Source organism: Petaurus breviceps, unplaced genomic scaffold, assembly GCF_028583685.1.
Source record: "Petaurus breviceps papuanus isolate PSGF00001 unplaced genomic scaffold, PetGlider_PUasm1.0 80, whole genome shotgun sequence".
NCBI classification, from domain to species: Eukaryota; Metazoa; Chordata; class Mammalia; order Diprotodontia; family Petauridae; genus Petaurus; species Petaurus breviceps.
Window position 1 is genome coordinate 5,297,924 of NW_027186540.1, and position 13,066 is coordinate 5,310,989.

The 13,066-nt window shown below is 41.3% G+C and overlaps 1 protein-coding gene across 1 annotated transcript in view; it reads left to right on the forward strand.

The window, feature by feature from the left end:
- The first annotated feature begins 6,609 nt into the window (after positions 1–6,609).
- LOC138175997 (protein MCM10 homolog) overlaps positions 6,610–13,066 on the forward strand; it is a 48,605-nt gene continuing 42,148 nt past the window's right edge. The window contains exons 1-2 of the mRNA XM_069106668.1: positions 6,610–6,697; positions 11,439–11,508. Of these exons, the coding sequence (XP_068962769.1) occupies positions 11,502–11,508 (7 nt within the window). The 5' untranslated portion in view covers positions 6,610–6,697; positions 11,439–11,501. The remainder of the gene's footprint in view (positions 6,698–11,438; positions 11,509–13,066) is intronic.

The window sequence follows — 13,066 nt, forward strand, 5'->3', positions numbered from 1 at the left end:
TGTCCTTCTTTTCTCTATCTGTACATTCTCCCTTGATAGTCTCATCTAATCCTATGGTTTTATCATCTCTATACAGCCATCTTGTAAATCTATCCACAAGCAGCCTGATACAATGGATTGAATATGCACTGGCTTTGGAGTTAGAAGATCTAGGTTCCAATCATGTCTGCCACTTTAGTCAGTCAATAAGCATTTATTATCAAACTTTCAAAAGATTGCTTTACAGAAAAAGAAAGAGAAATAATGAAATTTATCTAGTGAAACAAAGGATCTAGAATCTCAAGGGAAATAATGAAAAAAGTGGAAAGGAAAAAGTACAAGAACTCAAACTATACTACAAAGCTGTGATTACTGCTAAAACTATAAAACAATTCAGTATTGGTAAAGCAAGTCAATCAATGGAGCAGATAAGTTAAAACAAAATATACATAAGCAAATGAACCTAATGACCCATTGCTTGATAAACCCCAAAACTGTAGCTACTAGATAAAGACTTGACAAAAATTCATGGGAAAACTGAAAGGCAATCTGGTATAAATTAGATTTTGACCAGCATCTCACACTATATACCAAATGTAGGTATATACCATATACCTCAGCTCCAAATGGATATATTTCTTATGTATAAAAGGTCACATGATAAATGAGTAAGAGGAAGGGAAGAAATTTCAGATCTTTGAATTTTATGCTTAAAGTTGAGCTCACCTAAGGATGGGGAAACCTTGTCCTAAGCTCTTCAGGCTTTTTCTGCTGCTGTTTTCAGAGCTAGTTCTGGGGATTCGCAAGTTTTCAGTGCTTCCAAGGTATTGTAATCTAGAGAGAGGTGTGGTCACTGTTCTCCCAGTCTCTGTTCTGGTTTCTGCCCAGGAAGGGACCCTGCTCCCCTTGCAGCCACAAGTGCTAGTATTCTTCAGGACCTTGGAACTGTGACCAGAGCCCCTCCTCCTTTGCGGCTGACCATGAGTGCTCCTGTCTGCCCTGTAACTGTGACCCAGAACTGTGTATGGACAGTAGAGTTACCAATTCATTCAGTTGTACCCAGGGCCATCAGAGAGACACCAGTAATCTCTTTCTTACCAGTTCTCTGATCCCCTTAGTGTTGCTGGGCTAAGAGCCACCAAAGCTGCTGCTGCTACTGTTATAGCTGCCTCCAAGACCCACTGCCACTGGCCCATGCTCTCAGGCCTACCCCCACTCTCAGTATCACAGCTCTCTCCTGCCAACTTCCTAAGTTTTCTTAGGCTGGAAAAAATGTCTTAGCCTGACCTTTTGTGTCTCTGCTGCTCTAAAATTCTATTTGAGGTGTTATTATAAAGTTGTTTGAAGGGGAATGTTGGGAAAGTTTGGCTAGGTTGCTACCTATATTCTGCCATCTTGGTTCCTCCTCCCCCTTCCCCCTTTTTCATGTACTCTTGGTCCCATCCCCTCCTGTCTTCTCTAGCATATTGGTCTCACCACTATTTTCACTTTCATTCTAATCTTCAGTCTTCTCCTGTGTACTGGTTCCTTCCCTGATACCTACAAAGATTTTCAGGTCTTCCCCATCCCTGAGAAACCCTCACTAGATCCTACCTGCCAACATTGTCTTATATCCCTCCTTTCCTAATCAGCTAAATTCTCTGAAATGGTCTTTCCTGTTCTATTCCAACCATCCCTTCTCCATACCACCCCCCCCCCCAGGTGCTAGTGTCATCCTAAGGTTTGCTTCTATCTTACCATATTTTACCACATAATCATCATAGATTTTATGCCAAATTTTTTGCAAAAATGTGAGGTGTGACCATTATGTGAAGCTTTTTAAAAAAAATTACTTGAAGTTATATAAAAAACTTTTTACAACAAGTTTCTCTGAAAAGGCATTATTTCTCATACATAGGGAACTGAACCATATTTATAAAAATAAGGGCCATTCCCTGATAGATAAATGGTCAAGGGATAGAAACAGGAAGTTTTCAGAAGAAGTCAAAGCTATCTATAGTCATATAGGAAAATGCTCTAAATTAATATTGATTAGAGAAATGCAAAATAAAACAACTCTGAGGTACCACTAAATACCTATCAGAAATGAAAAAATTCTAGAGGGGATGAGAGAAAATAGGTACACTAATGAACTGTTGGTGAAGTTGTGAACTAGTCCAACCATTCTGGAGAACAATTTGGAACTATATCCGAAGGGTTATAAAACTATGTATATTTTGACCCTGCAAAATCATTGCTATGTTTGTGGCCCAAAGATATCAAAGGAAAAGGACCTATATGTACAAAAGTATTTATAGCAGCTCTTTTTTGTGGTGACAAAGAACTAGAAATTGAGGGTATGCCCATCAATTGGGGAATGGCTGAACAAGTTGTGGAATACGATTGTGATGGAGTACTATTGTGTTATAAGAAATGACAGCTTGTCATTTCAGAAAAACATGGGGAGTCCTATATGAATTGAGGAAAATTTAAATGAGCATAACCAGGGAGATCATTGTACACAGTAACAGCAATATTGTAATGATGATCACCTGTGACTTTGTTACTGTGATTGATACAATGATTCAACACTTCCAAGACTCATGATGAAAAATGCTATCCACTCCCAGAGAGAACTGATGAACTGAATGCAAAGTGAAGTATAATTTTCTCTATTTTTCTTGCTTTTTTAGAAATATAGCTAAAATGGAAATATATTTGCATAAATTCACATCTACAATTGATATTGTATTGCTTGCCTTCTCAGCAGGTAGGGGGGAAAGAATCTGGAATTCATAATTTAAAAAGGAATGTTAAAAAAAATAATATATATTTTTAAAAGAGTACATGAAAAGGGGTTGGCCTTGACAAACAGAAGGGCTACCTAATCATCAGAGACTAGAGTAAAAGAAGAGATAGTGGTGGGGGGAAGGAAGGATATGATATGAAAAGGGAAGAGGGAACCCTCAGTGAATGGCCTTAATTTCTCAGTGAAGTATGAATCAAGATACTCAGCTGAGAAGGTGGATGGAAGGAGGCTTCAGGAGAGAAGATAAGTTTTGGGGTAACTGCTGTGGTCAGTGGGACAGGAAATAATTTAGAACAGAAGAGTAGAATTACCTTCTTGTAGTGAGGGCTCCAGCTGAAATTTGATTAAAGAAAGCATTTATTAGATGCTTATTCTGTTCCAGACACTGTGCTAAGCACTGGGGTGCCAATACAAGCAAAAAAGCTAGTCCCTGCCTTCAAGGAGCTTCCATTCTAAAGGGGAAAGACATAAAGGGGAGCTAAAAAGTGAGAATTGTAGAGGTAAGGAAAGGCACTTGGAAAGCAGGGAGAATCAAGAGCTCAGATGGGATAGAAGTAGGAATGAATGGCAAAGGCATTTCCTCCAATAGAGTTTCTATGGAGGAACTCATCATTTGGAGGAGGAGGCAACAGGTATGGAAGTATTACTGGTGTGAAAAGCTAGCTCACAAGGAGATTCACTAGCATATATTTATGGTGGACCCAGTCAGCACCACTTTACTATTTCCTCCAGTTCCATTCAAAAGCACCTAAACAGGGGCAAAGAAGCCATATGTCAGAGTTATAATATGGTACTAGAGTTCAGTGATAGGACAGAGAGGCAAGGGACTTAAGAGCAGAAGACAGTGTAGAGTTAAAACTAGTTCAACAGAGGAAGGAGAGTGTACCCAGAAACAGGGATGTCTTAGGACAGTACTGAGAAATGGAGAGACTGGAGGTTATGATGAAGGGGATAAAGTTTAGAAGAAATGAGGCATAAGGAGAAACAGGAAGTTAAAGATGATCATCAGATAAAGGAAATTCATAGTTCTAAGACATGGAATCAGAATCTCTGTGGGTCATCATGGCGAGATGAGGAGTATGAACATCTCTATGTGAAGCTGAAGTGGAAAGGAGTAGGTCATGGGAATTAAGTAAACTGAAGAACTAGTAAGTTAGGGCACTTGAGGTAATATCAACATGAGTGTTGATCCCCTAGAATCAGGGAGGGGACACTTACTGTGTGACCCTGGCAAGTCACTTAATCTCTCTAGGATTATTTCCTGATCTTAGAGTTAGATTGACTTTTGTAAGGTCCCTGCAACACTAAATCTATTTATGATCCTATGGAACTACCTCCCCCCTGCCCCCAATTTTTCTTGAGTTTCAGTTCCTCATCTCTAATCATCTACTTGATATCTTACCTCAACATCCCTCTGGCACTTCTAGCTCAGCCTATTTAAAATTTAAATCATCATCTTCTTCTCAGAGTTACCCCTGCTTCTAACTTCTCAATTTATGTCAATAGCACCAACCTTGTTTGAGTCAGTCAGGCACAAAAGCTTATAACCTTTGACTTCTCTTTTTTCTTTTGTTTTTGCTTTTTGGATGGGGGAAGGTAGGACAGTGGGGTTAAGCGACTTACCCAAGGTCACATGGCTAGTTTTTGTGTTGTGTGTAAGGCCAAATTTGAACTCAGGTCCTCCTGACTGCAGGGCGGGTACTAATAGAGTACTGTACCACCTAGCCAACCCTAGGAGCTCTTTGCTCCATGAAATCTTATCATCCAACCAATTGAAAGTTTTCAAAATTTTCAAAGAGCCCTTTGTTTAGATCTGCCTTTTACACATTTCACCCTCTCCCTTGTGTATCTGTAAACTTTTTCTGTGTATCTGCAATCTTCCCTGTAGTTGTTTATAAGCTCCTTGAAAGCAGAGTCTATTTTTTCTTTCAACTTTGAATCCCCAGAAGAACGCTTTCCATATATGGTAAGCACTTAATACAATGTTTATTTAATTTGCTGAACTGAATCAATCAGTAAGATTTGTTGAACATCTATAATGTGCTAAGTACTGGGGACACAAAGGGGGCTCACATTTTATCAGGGGAAATAGACACATTAAGTACAAGCTATATATTTTTAAATGCAAGATAATTTTGATTAAAGGCACTAGCAGGTGGGGACATCAGGAGAGACCTTATGAGGCCACACTTGAGTTGTCGCTTTGAAGCAAACTAAAGGTCCTAAAAAGCAGAGGAGAAACTATTCCAAGCATCTAGGAGAGCCCTATGCAAAGACATGGGGGTGGGAGATGGAATGCTTTGTAAGGAAGGCAATACAATCCATTTGGCAGAAGCATGGAGTCCATGAAGGTGAGTAGTATATAATAAGAGTGGGAAAGTAGATTGGGAGACTGTAGAATTGGAAAACTGAAGTTATCACTAACAGAACTAGAATCAGAAAAAGGAACAGGATACGTATTCAATTTGAGATGATAGTTAGACATACACTTGAGAGACAGTCTGGAGCTCAGAAGGGTGATCTAGACTGGAGGGTGTGTGTGTGTGTGTGTGTGTGTGTGTGTTATTTCTAGTCATGTTCATAGAGCTGGCATTTGAGAAGCAGTATGGTGTAGCAGCTAGGCACTGGACTTGGGAGTCAGAAAAACCTGGGTTCAAATCCTGTCTTCCATACCTCTGTGACCTTGCACCAATCACTTAATCAATCTGTATCTGTTTCCTTCTCTGTAAAATAAGGGGGTTGGACAAACTTGATAGAGCACTAGACTTGAAGTCAGTCTACCTCACTCTCTTCGAGACCATGGGCAGATTATGAAATCATCTGCCTCAATTTCCTAAGCTGTAAAATGGGGATAATAATAGCACCTACCATCCAGGGATCAAACAGATATTTACAAAGCACTCTGCAAACCTTAAAATGCTAGCTATCGTTATTTTTATAACGATCTTTGGAGATTCTGTGAAAGCAGTTACAACTGCCAAGGAAAAAACATAGAGAGAGAGATAATAAAAGAGGGCCAAGAAAAGGGGTGGAAGCTGCAAAAAAAGAAGACACAGGATCAGAGGATCGAATCCGGGCTCAGGGTCTCCGTCGCTGTCACCTGGGGCATGGCTTTGTCCTCTGCGCGCTTGAGTGTCCTCATCTTTTTCTAAACCTTTTTTTGTGTGCTGGCCCCCACCCCTTCGGGAAGTCTAGGAAAGCCCCCTTTATGGGCCCCTTCCCACAGTCAGGTTTTTAAATACCCAAAATAAAATACGTGGGATTACAAAGGAAACCAACTATATCTAAAGTTATTAAAATGTTAACAAAAAAAAAAATTCAGGCACCCCAGGTCAAGCACCCCTGGCTTAGCTCTGGTCTCCCCGGGAGCCTCGGCCTCTAAGCCCCGCGACCCCATTTGTAGCTTTAAAATGCAGCTACCGGTCTAAAAGCAAGCTTGCAGCTCCACAGCCCAAGAAGGAGAAACTGAGGTAAAACGCTGGGGAGGCGAGACGCATTTTTTAGGTAGGGGGGCTGCGAGGGGCGGAGAGGGGTGGGGAGGTCGGCGAATCCAGGAAGCGAAAACCAGCTTCCGCCCGTCGGGAGAAATAAAGCACTACCGGCCACCCGGAGAGACCGAAATGGAAACCCTACCCTTCTGTCACCCCAGCCCAAGGTAGGGACGAGTCCGGAAGTCCCGCCCTTCCCTAGGAGACGGTCCTATCGAAGCTCCCCCTACCGGGGCGTGAGGACGGGGAGAATAATGACGTACCTCGCCTTCCTTAACGTCACCACGCACGACGGTACTTCGGCCAATCAGCTCAGCCCACAGAGGGACGGCAAGCCCGCCAGTGCCGTGACGTAGAATCAGGGGCGGAGTCAAATTAAAGTTTTTGGCGGGGAACGGAGGGAGCTCCTTAGTTGAGAGGTTGGCTGCGCGGACCCATGTTGGTGAGTCGGTAGCGGAGCGGGGCAGGGGAAGGGACTCGGGGACGGAACTGGAGAGTCTCTCACGGCCGAAGGGATCGGCAGATTTTTTTTTTTTGTTGAGGGGGGGTTCCTAAAAGGACGTCCATCCTTGGGTGGCAGCTGCCTGGGGTCCCAGAGTGGGAGGCATTAGGGAGCAGGGGTGTTCTCGTTAACGTCTCCAAGGCGTCATCATCTGCTAGGGGCAGGAATCATTGGATTTAAAGCCAAACCCCTCATTTTTACAGATGAGAAAGCTGAGTCCCGGGGAGATGAAATGAATGGTTTTAGGTGACACAGGAAGTCAGTGGCAGAGACAGGATTTGAACCCAGGTCCTTTGACTCCAAATCCATGCCCTATAGGTTCTGAGTCTGGGACAGTTGTCCGACGCTGTATGTAAACCCCGATAAGGCTAAAGCATTAGTTTATGAAGCTCACCTTTTCTGCTTAATGAATGAACTGCAATTTCAGCTAACTTGTTACTAGTTATGTTTCAGCACAGATAGTGAATAAAATGAGATCATGCTTTTGCACAGGCAGTCGGGTTAGCTACTTGACCTTTTAAAAAGAAACTTCACATATGCCAAGCTCCTCCAGATTTGACATAATTTGACTGTAAAATTCCGAGGGACCAATTGATAAAAAGAAAATTGCAGATGTTGGGTAACATACCTTTAGGGGTAGGGATAGATACTAAACTGAAATATTAGAATTAATAAAATAAACAAAAGTAACCACTTGCCAGGGAAGAAGTTAAAAGTCTGTCTGGATCATGGTTAAATAAAACCTCAAAATCATAGAGTCATAGTACATGCAATAATGGGATTATCTGTTCCAATCCTGACTTTTCCCTAAGCTTTTCCTCAAATCCTTTCTTCTCACTCTCTTCTCAACTCTATATCTGGCTTCCAAGCTCACCATTCAACTGAAACTGTTCTCTTGTAAATTACTAATGATACTTTTATTGCCAAATCAAATAGCCTTTTCTCAGTCTTCATCCTTCTTAACCTTTTTGCAGTCTCAAACACTGTAGATCACCCTCTTCTCATTGATACTTTGTCTAGGTTTTCCTGATTTTCCTTGACTTCTCTTCAATCTTTTTTGCTGGACTTCCATCCACATCACTCCCATTAACTGTGGGTGTCCCACAAGACTGTACTCTAGACCCCCTTCTCTTCTCCCTCTGTACTGTTTCATTTGTACTGACTTGTACTGATCTCATTAGCTCCCCTTGATTCAGTTATCATCTCTATGCTGATCATTCTCAGATCTACTTATCCAGCCCCAGGCTCTCTCCTGACCTCCAATCTTGTATTTTTCCAGGTTTCTATCAAACATCTCAAATTGGATGCCCTATAGACATCTGAAACCCAACTTGTCCAAAACTAAACTTAGTATCTTCTTCCCCCACCATCAGCTTCTCCCTTCTTCCTCATTTTCTTATTTCTGTTGAGGGTACCACCATCTCTCCAGTCATCTAGGCTTGTAACCTATTTGTCATCCTGGAATGTTCACTCTGACCTCTCCATCATCAATACCCAATCCGTTGCCAAGGCTTGTCAATTTTACCTTGATATCATCTCTCATATATGCCCCCTTCTCTCTTTTGATACTGCCACCAACCCAGTGCAGGCTCTCATCTCCTCACACTTACACTGTTGAAATAGCCTGTTGTCTGGTCTCCTCACCTGTTGTCTGGTCTACCCCCACCCCAACCCATCTACTCAGATGTCAGATTGACCTTCCTTTAAAACTCAAACCTGATCCTATCACCCCCACCCTTACCTCCTTACTCAGTACATTCTAGCAACTTCTATTATCTCCAGGATGGGAAGGAAAATTTACTGTTTGACTTTTAAAGCCCTTCATAACCTGACCACCTCTTCTCCCCCCAATTTTTAGTCTTTCATCTTCTAAGTACCCTGGGATCCAGCATCTCTGGCTTCTTGGATGTTCTTTATACAGAACACTTAAAGTACTTTCTTTGGCTGAAAATGGAGCCTTCCTTCATCTCTAGCTCCAGGCTTCTCTGTCCTTTCTTTAAGATTCAGCTAGTCCCACCTTCTGGAAGAAGCCTTTCCCAGGCCTCCTTACTCTTAGCGCCTGCCCACTAAGATTAATCTCCAGTTTGTTCTCTTTATATCTTGTTTGTACAGTTACTTCATTTTTTTCTCCTCCTTTAGTCTGAGCTTCTTGAGAGCAGGTACTGGTTTTTGTCTTTCTTGGTATCCACGACATTTAGCGCAGGGCCAGGAGTGCTGTAGGTGCTTAATAAATGCTTGTTTAGTAACTGACTTTGGTCATTAATGCGCAGTGCCAAAGTCCAGAAGTGACCAAGAGAGTATTGAATTGAGATTATAAAATGCTGAGAGTAATGTACATACCCTATAAACCTAATCTGTTTCAGCACTATGACCAAAATGAGTTAAGTCCTCTGTAAAGGGTGATGGACTATAAAAGATCAATGTATTTTAATATAGATTATAAGGGCCCATTAAGTGATCCTGAGTTATTTAACATTTACAAAAAGTCTCTTTGCTTGAATCCCAATATCAGTAAAACAAAATACCTACCCTCTAGGAGGAGGAGGAGGGAGGCACTAGTTACACAAATAAGCAGAAAACCTGGAGGAGATGTGGTAGTGGCTAAAGAGATCCCGACAAAATGTACTAGGCAAATTTGAAGAGAGCAGAATCCTCGGCTGCACCTAAGCTAAGCCTAAAGAGAGAAAACAATTCTCAGAGAGAGACGCAAAGGGAGTGCTTTTAAAGACCTATTTGCCAGACGCTGTGCTAAATGTTATAGATACAAAAAAAAGGCAACAACCAGCCCCTATTCTCAAGGATTTCAAAACTTACAAACAACTGTGTATAAACAAGTTAAATGCAGGATAAACTGGAAACAATCAACAGACTTTAGATTGTAAGAATAGTGGAAGGGGTAGGATTATAAAAGGCTTGGAATTCCTGCAGAGTTTATATTTTATCCTGGAGGTAATAGGGAGCTACTAGAGTTGACTGAGTGAGGTCAGACTTGTGTCTTAGGAAGATCAGTTTGATTGCTGAGTGGATGATGGAATGGTGTGGGGAAAAGCAGGGAGACCAACCAGTAGGCTATTGTAATATTCTGGGTGCAAAGTGATAAGGGCACGTATGAGGTGGCATTGTGTCAGATAAAAGGAGAGTTAAACAGAAGATGTGAAGGTAGAATCAGTAAGATTTGGCAACAGATGGGATATGGGTGGGGAGATGAGAGGATGAGATTCTAGGTTTCAAGCCTGGGTAATTGGGAGGAAGGTGGTTCCCTCAGTAGTAGTGGGGAGGTCAGGAAGGGGAAGAAATAAATTCCTTTTTGAACAGTCTTAAGTTTAAAATTTTTACAGCACATCCAGTTTGACTTATATGCTAGGCACTTGGAAATATAAGACTGGAGGTCTGGAGAAAGGTTAAGGCTGGACAAGTAAATCTAAGAATGATCAGCATAGAGATGATAATTAAATCCATGGGAGCTAGTCAGATCATCAAATGAAATAATGTAGAAGGAGACGGGGGTTCAGGATAGAGCCTTGTGGGACACCTGCAGTGACATGGATGAAGATCCAACAAAAGAGACTGAGGATTAGTCAGATAGGAGGAAAACCAGGAGAGAATTGTGTCCCAAAAACCTAGAGAGGAAAGAAGGTCGAAAAGAGGGTGATCTTGGGGGTCAAACTTGCAGAGGTCAAGAAGGATGAGAACTAAGAAAAGGCTGTTTGATTTGGCAATAAAAAGCTCGTTAGTAACTTGGAAAAGAATGGTTTCAGTTGATTGATGAGGTTGGTAGACAATATAGAATTAAGAGAGTAAGAGGAAAGAAAGTAGTGGCACTGATTATGAATTGCCTTCTCAAGTTCAGCCAGGGAAGGATGGAATGGCCTGTGCAAACATACTAGTGGACATAGTTTTATATGACTAAGACATATAGTACATGAAAGGGAATAATGTGAAGCCCTCTCATCTTTAGAGCTCGCTCCCTATGACCTAGACATCTTGATTGGTGACTGAGCATATGTAAACTTAACTAGTCCTTCATGTCTAGCTGATCCCAGGTTCCTGACCATAATTGCCTTTTGGGTACCATCTTGTCCTTTGTCCTCTCATCCTTTCCCCTGTCCCCACCCTACTCTCTTTTGTTGTGGATACATTCATCTTAAGCCACTGAATCTGGAAAGGGCTCTTCAGTTGGCTACCTAATGGATCAAGTCAGTATCCTTGTGATTTCCCAGAGCAAAGTCCCTAACAAGCTGCTTCTAACTTCCATGGGTTGTTTTCTGTTAAAATGTTCTCTCCTTGAGGGCAATAATTGTTAAGTGGCCAATAAATGATTTTTTTTTTCACCCATTCAGGTTAGGCCAGAAAAATTGCTTAGAGTCAAGTATTCTGTTCATTTAGTTTTGAGTGAATGCATGAGTGTCCTTGCTGTGGAAGGGCCATACTCTAAAAGCCTGCAAAATAATCCCTGAGCCTTAAGTAGTTTACTTATATTCAGATGCTGAAAGGCTAAACATTTTGGAGAACTTGGAAGGAGAGAGAGAGGAACATACATGATTTGGGAGTGGCTCAGTGACCCTGTGACCATGTTCTCATCCAGATAATGCTAAAGTTCACCTTTCCAAGCCTAGGATGCCAGAGATAGAATAGCAGTTCTTTCTACCATTAAACTTATTTAATAATATTTTTGTCACAGGATCTCTCTCGTGGTCATATTTGATTACTTCTTTGAAGTTCCCATATCAGCTGTGCTTTTGACATGGATGGTAAGTCCAATCAATATTTTTTTTTTTAAGCAATTAGGGTTAAGTAACTTGCTCAAGGTTACATGGCCAGTTATTTCTGGGTATGGTGCTGAGTATCTGAGCCCAGATTTGATCCAGGTCATCCTGACACTGGAGCTGGTGCTCTTACTTGCTGAGCCACCTGGCCACCCCTAAGCAATTGGGATTAAGTAACTTGCTCAAGGTTACACGGCCAGGTGTTTCTGGGTGGGTGCTAAGTTTCTGAGCCTGGGATTTGATCTCCAGGTCATCCTGACACTGGAGCCGGTGCTCTTACTCGCTGTGCTACCTGGCCGCCCCAATCAATATTCTTGAAACAAAAGAAATTCTTTTACAAGAAACTATCTCTTAGTTTGTAAAATCTGTTGAGTTTCTGTTGCTAATTGATAGATATTGAAATACCATCTTAATCTTTTTGATAAAGATGTAATTAATAGTCTGAATATCACCTTTTAAAAATTGGGTGTATCCTTTCCGTCTAGGAAAACAGCTTTAGAGAAACCATATGGGTTTGTTTTCTCTTAGGTGTGTTTGATGTTGGATTGGTGTGACATTTTTATTCTAGTTCTGACTTATATCTCTATATTCCTTTTCTTGACTCTTTTGCTGGGATAGATGTAAAGTAATGAAACAAGGACAGATATTTAAACAAATTTTTGATGTACCTGGAAAAACTTAACCTGCATTAAATTAATAATGAAGTGATTAATTAGGAAGACTTAACAAGAGAAAAAATGCTAGCAAAATTTTTCTGCAATTAGAATTGATTTTATAGTCTGAATGCTGGCAAAACTGTCACTCAAACACCTAAATGTCCATGAAAAAAGCATTTATTAGACACCTATACTGTACTAGGAGCAGCTAGGTGGTATAATACTGTAATGTAATGCCAAGGAAAGGCAACTTCCCAAGGTTTAGAATACCAGCATAGGTGCTCTCCATTTTATTCAGTGACAAACCAAGAACAGAAGATCAAAACATGACATCATTCCAAATACAGCATTTACTAAGTGTGATTAAATAATCTCCAAGTACTACCCCACCCCAGGACCTTCCAATCATTCAATCAATTACAAAGTCTCTGTTCTAAATACTTCTCCACCCCTAGGCTATACCTTAATTTAATCCACCACAAAGTCCCTCTTCTCAAATGGAGATTAGTTTCCAAACATAAGGTCAAAAGTTCCCCACCCCTGGATCACAATTGAATCTACCCCAGAGTTACATCAAGTTTAAACACAGCACTTAATACCCAAATGGAGGTCTTTTCTTCATCTTGACAGGAGGCAAGTTCTCAGCAATCTTAGTTCCTGGGGAGACAAGGCTTAGCAAGGCCATAAGATACATTGCCAGTCCCTTCATGAATTCATCCTCTGTCTGTAGAACAGTCCTAGAACCCCTGAACACATTAGCAAAGCCCTCTCCCAGGATTTCTGTAAACATACAACAAGAAAATCCTTCTTCAGGGCTTCTGAACCAACAGAAAGGCTCCCAGACCCCTGCAACAACAGCACTGTCCTTCACCAGTGGACAGTATTCA